Genomic DNA, 7,705 nt, shown 5'->3' on the forward strand with positions numbered 1-7,705 from the left:
AGATGTCTGCACTCTGGAGCTCGTCATACTCAGAGTTATGAACACAAATGTTCTAGATGTGCCAGGTTCCCACCATCACATGGGGCAGCAATCAGTAAAGGTTATCACAAAGCATCTCACCAGACTGAATCCTATTTAAAGGAACGTACCTCTGACATTTAGAGAGTTGGAGAGATTTACTGTGAATGAAAGCTGGAGGGCTTTGAGGTTATTGGCGTTTCTTATCTGCACATTAAGCGAGGGGATTGAATTTGCCATATGTCATGTCTGTCTGCTGCCATCCCATCATGCACTGCCATTCTCTGCTGTAACATGAGCTAAATGCGCTCCAGATGTACTCCAGTAATTGGGCCAAATTTTTCAAGCTTCAGTATTTCACACTGCATATATTAATCATGGGAGGCATGGCACAGATTTCTGCATTGATAAAATCACACACTTTAAAGATGGCTGACTCGCCATTCTAATCAAACCAAAGTGGGGTCAAGGTTAACAAAACAATTCCACAGAAAGAGAAATTTCTTTCAAGCAGTTGTTGTGCTCATGTGTCATAACAATAAGTGCTTCCACATTTAAGGTTTCAAGTTTAAGAAAAGAAGAAAAAAAAAAAGAAAAAAAAAAAAAAACGAACGTAAAAACTGACATTAGATCACAGACTTAAGCTGTCAACATTATTTATTTTCTACTTCACGCTGCAAAACAGGTCTTGCAAAAAAATATGAATAAACTGTTGCATAATGTGTTTTCATATTTCTGAAACCAATTCATAGTTGTGAAGTGCTTCTCATTCCCAATGTTGTCATTTCTGGATGGTCCCTTCTGTAGAACACCCGGCTCGGCTCATGTAGGTTTTAATAAAGTCCTGTCGAGCTATATTAGGTGTTAAAGCAGGGAACACACAAAGGTTTAGAGCTCAGAGTCCCAGAGCTGGATTTGAGAATGACTGGACTAGTGCTTTATTCAAAGCGCATTCCAGTAGCAGCTATTCGGTTTTCGGAATTGGGTTCCTTGCAGTATGACCTGCAGAACAGCATGGTTAAGAGTCTCAGAGTAATTCAACTCAAGGAAGTACCTGAGACAAGGCCATTAAAAAAGCTGATCATACAGCTCCAGATGTCTTTATCCATAGGCTAAGACAAGATCAGTCTCCAGGGTCAGTCTTCCTCTGAGAAGGCCCCATCATCATGTACCTCTCTGCATGCAGCCAGAGCACCCCCCTCAGGATTATAGCTGTTCATACTGACAGTCAGACTCTCTGTCAGCTTCTGGGCAGCCAGTTTGGCTTGCAGCTCCTGAAAGATGTTGGGAAACATATAAATACAGATGTGCATTCAGTAATTTGGCAGACACTTGAGCCAAAGTGATGTGGAGGTAAAAGAGAAAAAAAAAAATGCCTACGAGAGTAAAAGTGTACAGCTATTAACGGGCCCAACAGTACATACTGTACATAACATACTAATAGCATATCTTTGCAAACAGACTAACAAGTATTGCAAAGAAAATAAGGCTTCTGTGATTGGTTTTAGTCAAGAATTTTCATTTTGATGCTTCACCACTAGATAAACAGTTTACAACACCAGACCTTAAATGTTAGCAGGGCCGTAACCACCAGTGTCTATGGCATCAGATATGGCCAAATCGATATTTTTGATGCTGGTCTGCTGCACTCAATTATGCACCGCTACGTATTTTGTTAGGATGACAATAAGTAACAAAAAAAAATAGAGAAAAAAAATTGTAGGCTGGTCTGCCTCAGCGGTCTAGCAACGGTCAATGTCAGAATGTTTGAAATGGCCAATCAAATCAAAGAGGGCGGAGCTTTACTGTTTACGCTTCAGTTTTAACGGTGAAAGAGTGCAAACGTTAAAACGACCAACAGTAATATCCAGGGATGCAAACAATTACGTGACTCATGTAATGTAATGTGTTATTGTCAATGTGATGAGACAAGAAACATTAATGAAACCGTTTTCAGTATATTAGGCAGAAGATGGACAATGAATGCATGCATGTTGTGAATGAACATAATTAATGTGGTTACCTGGCTTTCCTGCTAGCCTTTCAGTAAATTCACTTATCTAAGAAAATGATTCAGAAAACTAAAAGTGGGAGAGTTATCCTCAGACTTATCATGCTCAAACTAGAGCATGGTAAAATGGGTGGATTTGAGTCAAGTGTGTTTTTAGATTGTGGTTAGGACAAAGTCATTTATTAAAATAAATATATATTATTTGCAAATCTAGTTCTTTAACTATTTTTTGTATTTATTTAATTCTCTTTTCTGGACAATAAGCACCCCCGCCCCAAAGTGTCTGCAACAATTGTATTTTGATCCTAGTCTGTATGTCCTTGTCAGGTCTGTGCTCAAAAAGTTAAAGGGATAGTTCACTTAAAAATGAAAATGCTGTTATCATTTACTTCCCCTTATGTCATTCCAAACCCAAATACTGTTCATTTTCAAAGCATAAAAGAAGACCCCCCCCTTCCCCCCACTCTTTTCCACTCTAATTCTACATTACTCTAAGAAGTAGATGTTGTAAATACACTTTCCAAAAGGAAAAATGTCAGATGAAAACTTCAGATTTCACAGTATTTATATGTGTATAGTAAAGTTGAGATGATAACTTTAAGATAAGGATAAAAATTTAACTTTCAGTTGACCCCAACGCCAGTTCTGTCTTTTATGTAATGACAAAAATAAAATAAAATAAAAATTCACCAAAATAAACCTTTAATATCATCTCCTGGATATAACATAAGATTTAAATAAATCTAAAGTACGAGCTAAGCAATGCTTATGAATGTATTGCACTGTATAAAATTTATGAATGTAATGTATGAAAGTGTATGTATACTTCAAATAAATGTTAGCTTTTTAAAAAAAAAAAATCATAATGATCCTATTAAGAAGCAGTCGTATGCCAAAGCAAATAAACATTATAATCAGTCCCTCAAGGATTTCGCAATCACAGAAACGAAAACAAAATCAGGCTAACTATGCAACATTCGGAGGCGCTTGCAATTTTTCAAAATTACAGCAGATTTGGGCCAAGACGCATCACGTGATGTCATCACAATATGCATTTAGTCAAAGCCCTCATCGATTCACGTGCATCGAACACGAGTACAGCTAAAAGGTCTTGTTTACCAATAAACATCACTGGGAAAGACCATGCAAAACTAGTTCATGCAGTTGCAATTTTTCCAATTCAAGTACTTTTCTGAAAAGAAGGAAAAATAAATAAATTTTTTAAAAATGTACAAAAAAACCTCTGCAAGTTGCATCGCAAATTTTGAAAAAAGGCGCAACAAAACCACCAAAACTCTCTGCAAAATCCTGTATGGACAGTATAATCCCAAAGCTGTGCCACAGAGTTAACCTTGACAGACATGATCCTATATACAGTTAAAAAGCACAGCTTTATACAGCTTTATATAGAAGTAATAGCACTTTGCATTGTATAATTGTGTGAATAGCTCAGGAGCCGTACCTGATGCTTCTTTGTCTGCTCCTTCGCGAGGGTGACGGACTCCTCCAGTGACAGTAACTGTGCAGGGCTGTAGTGCAGCGGAGGAAGCTTGGCAGCTGTGATGTCATCAAGGTGCTTCCTGTCCCTCTGTCTCCGGGCCTCAGCACTGAGAGGGGTAACACAGCCAGGGGACTCACCAGGAGATGGAGAGTCTGACTTCACTGGGATTCTGAGACACATAAGACACGATGTGAGTAGTGAAAAGAAATATAATTAATCCTGTATTTGTAAGTTGCTTCGGATAAAAGCGTCTGCTAAATGAATAAATGTAAATTACGTTACATTACAGTAAAACAATATAATATAATAAAAAATTGGCAGAACAAAGTCTAGTCCTTGTTGCTGAAATATGCCTGAAATTCCCTTAAAATATGCACTATATTTCCAAAAGTATGTGGCCACCTGACCACTCACACCCATATGCTCTAGATGAACATCCCATTATAGATTTAGTCCCCCTTTGCTGTTATAATAACCTCCAATCTTCTAAGTCTTTCCACTAGATTCTGGAGCGTGGCTTTGGTGGTGTGTGTTCATTCGGCTACAAGACCATTAGCGAGGTCAGGTGCTGATGTCGGGTGAGGAGGCCTGGCATGTAGTCTGCGTTCCAATTCATCCCAAAAGTGCTAGGTGGGGTTGAGGTCACGGGTCTGTGCAGGTCATTCAAGTTCTTCCACTTCAAGCTTAGCAAATCATGTCTTCATTGAGCTTGCTTTGCACACAGGGGCATCGTCATGCTGGAACAGGTTTAGGCCTCTTAGTTCCATTGGAGGATAATCTTAATGCTACAGCATACGAAGACATTAAACGTTGTGGCAACAGTCTGACTTTGAAGAACCACATATGGGTGTGATGGTCAGGTGTCCACAAACCTTTGACCATATTGTGTTCTTCAGGAAGGAAGGAAGGTATTGAAGAAAAACCAGTGACCGTCACCATGGATCAATTTCAAAATCTAGTCAGTTCATCTGGTGGTTACGATGATAATTCCATATAAATCCTACAAAATCTCAGATGGGTGCATGGACGGAACGAAAACATGATGCCTCCACCACCTAGTAACCAAGATATGACGAAGGATCCTATTTATGCCGTTCGGCTAGCAACCTAACTTACGTAGCTACTGAAAGCACTTCTAACCAGTTACTTTTATTTCATACTGTATATGATTGCATGATTAACTAGCAAACTTTGTAGGTTTATCTAAAGAACTCCAGCTAGCTATAATAATGTATTCCAAACTGAGCTAGTTAACAAATGGTTTCCCAAATTGTTAAAGACTTTAAAAATATTTGACAATTTATATGACATGTAAGATAGCCACAAGATATCACATGATCTTTGTGTAAGAAACATGGGTAATTACAAAGTGCATCGGCTGATCAGAGACCAAAAGTATGCATCATAAATCTTTACTCACTGATTGGGCCTGAATCGAGGTTTTGTCACATATACGTCTGATCTCTCCAACACTTCTATGTAATGTGGCTTCTTCTGCTGCTGCTGTGAGCCCAAGAAAGGATTTCTAGTGGAGTCTCTGGGAGGAACACGGCTCTCCTCGGATAAAGTGACCCGTTCAAATGCCACCGTGAGATCCATGTCTGTAGCGCTATCTGCATTCCCGGATGCTGCTGTGTCTCCAGATGTACTCTGTCTCACGTCAGTGTTCTCTATACAGAGGGACTCGGAGCTGTTTTCACCATCCACTCTGCCTACAGCTTCCCCCAGGTGTGATGGCTCTGTATTCATCGAGTCCTCATTCTCTTCAAGCCTTGTTCTAGCAGTACATACATCAGTGGAGACTACATGCTGGCGCAGAGACAAAGCCTGCTGGTATCTGGCCTGAAATTCTGTTCGCACAGAGGCCAATCTGGCCTGCTTCTTCTCTTCTTCTTCCTTATTTGCTAGAGCATGGCGGACTCTCCCCACAAACTCAGAAATCTTCTTTCCTTTGTCAGTAAGCGTTTGAACGAACCGCCTGCAGAGACAATATTAATTATTTCATGCACAACTTTTCGTGCAACAATTTATACTATTTACATTACTACTGTACACAAGGCATGTGCCAGTATTCAGTTAGATTTATATTCAACACCTGGAATATTATCACCATGGACACCTCAAACTGCTATGCTCCATCGTCCTTAGCAATTAAGAGAGTAAAAATAATGCACAGTACGCTAAAAAGTGATGAAGCCGTATCCAGAATGACATGCTGTCGATCAATGTCAATACCCAACTACACCAGATAAGGTTAAATGTGTAATCATTCATTTTAATAAAAATCTTGTGAAGCTATTGTAAATCATGACACAAAAAATAGGCAGTTATATTGAAAGGAAATTGTCTCACAACAGCTATAATAAACATTTCCCAGACACAGAACTGTATGCCACTTGATCTCATTTGAACCAGATGAATCATTTGAGTGAAAAAAGTATACTTCGGAAGTGATTCATATTACACAGTACAGTTGAAGGTTGCACACACAGACACAGACACAACACAATACTGTTTAAATAATTTAAAAACTGGATAATACAGAGCACCAGTAAGTACAAATCTTTATCGCTTTAACACCAATGCCATATATTAAATAGTTAATGGTGTAAACATACATTACGATTTTCCGGTGATGCAGTTATAATAGAAATCCTGCACAAATACAAGTGTGTGATTTACAATGTGTGATGTAGACTGCACTACTAGTTATTCAGACCAATACTGGCATTACTGGAGATCCAGACAGACTGTTAACCTGAAACATCCGCAAACTTCTGGCCAACTGGGGGTACAAAAGATACGAGGAACCTTTCTTACAGGATGATGCGGTCGGACTGAGTTTCTCATCAGCTGAGCTCACAAACACATGAGACGTGGAATTTTTTAGACGTTGTGTAATAAATCTGTGAGGCCATGATAATGAATACTGGCTTTCATGGAGGCTGAGCTCCAGCTCGTGCTACTCTTCTTTAACAACACAGTTTGGCTAAAAAAAATAATAAACAAATAAATATATATACACAGTCATGTGAAATAAATAACTACACCCCATGGAAATTGTTTTTTTTTTTGTTGTTGTTGTTGTTGTTGTTGTTTTTCTTTAAATATATGGACAAGCAGACATTTAAAAATCTTTGAACCAGTGCCTGTTACAAAAGTTGATATACTTGAACAAAACCACAAGGAAAAATATCTTTCAATCATTTACTCAACAGAAATATCAACAGATGTGAGATTCTTCTGTGCGTAAAAGTAAGTACACCCTTGGCCTCAGAAGCTAGTATTGCCCCCTTTAGCGGTAATAACTTCTTGTAAACGTTTTGCATGATTATCCACCAGTCTCTGACATCGGTTTGTCTTCAGCTGAGTTCACCTTCATGTTTATATTGAGGACCGTCACTTAAAGCGGTAATGTGGAACTCAGTAGGAGAGACAAACCGGAAGTAATGTTAGCTACACAAAACACCGGCGCGGGAAACAGCACCAACACAGCCTGCTCTCAAACTGAAGCAAGTTAACACTAAAAATCACACACTTATTTGTTTATAAAGTTTATAAAGACTGAAACCATGGAAGGTAGACTGAAAACACTGTCCAGTGACTTACTTATTGTTTAGTAACTTTTCTTGCCGTGACAGTAGTTCACACAGCTGCTCTTTACTCTTGCTCTCCAGGTCACCGATGAAACCCTGGCGCTCCATTGTAACTAACTAAACTAAACCAAGCCCAAACTTTAAAAACAGACTATAAATTAAAACTTCAACAGCGATTTCATTCATGTCTTGAATCTTACTAAAATCCCTATCTCGACCAGGTAAACACATGGCTAACAAGCTAAACGCTACTGTCAAACTGAGCAACAGAGCAGTTAATCAGGCCGAATCCTAAATCACTAACTGCGGAGAGAATACAGCACTAGGTAGGGTGTATAGGCTGTTACATCGTACCCTAGAAAGTGCACGTATATAGGGATGAAAAAGCTGTTTGGTATTCAAGCAGTCACTCGAAACTGTTTAGGTGAAGGTTGCGATTAGAACTCTAACAAATCTATTTCAAAATAAAAGACACACAATAACTACAGAATAATGGACAACTCCTGTCTATTTGTACATCTCCTACATCACACCCTTAAACATATTTTTACGCGTTTTAGTGTTTCTTTAGGAAACCAA

At 38.8% G+C, this 7,705-nt stretch overlaps 1 protein-coding gene across 1 annotated transcript; it reads right to left on the reverse strand.

The window, feature by feature from the left end:
* Nucleotides 1–657: 657 nt before the first annotated feature.
* On the reverse strand, nt 658–7,414 carry polr2m (RNA polymerase II subunit M). Its single transcript, XM_017458823.3, has 4 exons — nt 7,140–7,414; nt 4,951–5,508; nt 3,492–3,699; nt 658–1,292 (listed from the first exon to the last, which is right to left on the reverse strand). Exons 1-4 carry the CDS (start codon nt 7,232–7,234, stop codon nt 1,155–1,157), a joined length of 999 nt encoding a protein of 332 aa, XP_017314312.1. The 5' UTR covers nt 7,235–7,414; the 3' UTR covers nt 658–1,154.
* Nucleotides 7,415–7,705: the final 291 nt, after the last annotated feature.

The sequence above is a fragment of the Ictalurus punctatus genome, chromosome 27 (assembly GCF_001660625.3).
Source record: "Ictalurus punctatus breed USDA103 chromosome 27, Coco_2.0, whole genome shotgun sequence".
NCBI lineage: Eukaryota > Metazoa > Chordata > Actinopteri > Siluriformes > Ictaluridae > Ictalurus > Ictalurus punctatus.

Bases quoted from the DNA above. Each gene is read 5' to 3' on its own strand.
- polr2m (XM_017458823.3), bottom strand. From the start codon at position 7,234: ATGGAGCGCCAGGGTTTCATCGGTGACCTGGAGAGCAAGAGTAAAGAG. The intron at 3,700-4,950 runs GTGAGTAAAGAT...TATGTGTCTCAG, and splicing joins CCTCGATTCAGGCCCAATCA to AATCCCAGTGAAGTCAGACT. The intron at 1,293-3,491 runs GTACGGCTCCTG...AACATCTTTCAG, and splicing joins AGCAGACAAAGAAGCATCAG to GAGCTGCAAGCCAAACTGGC.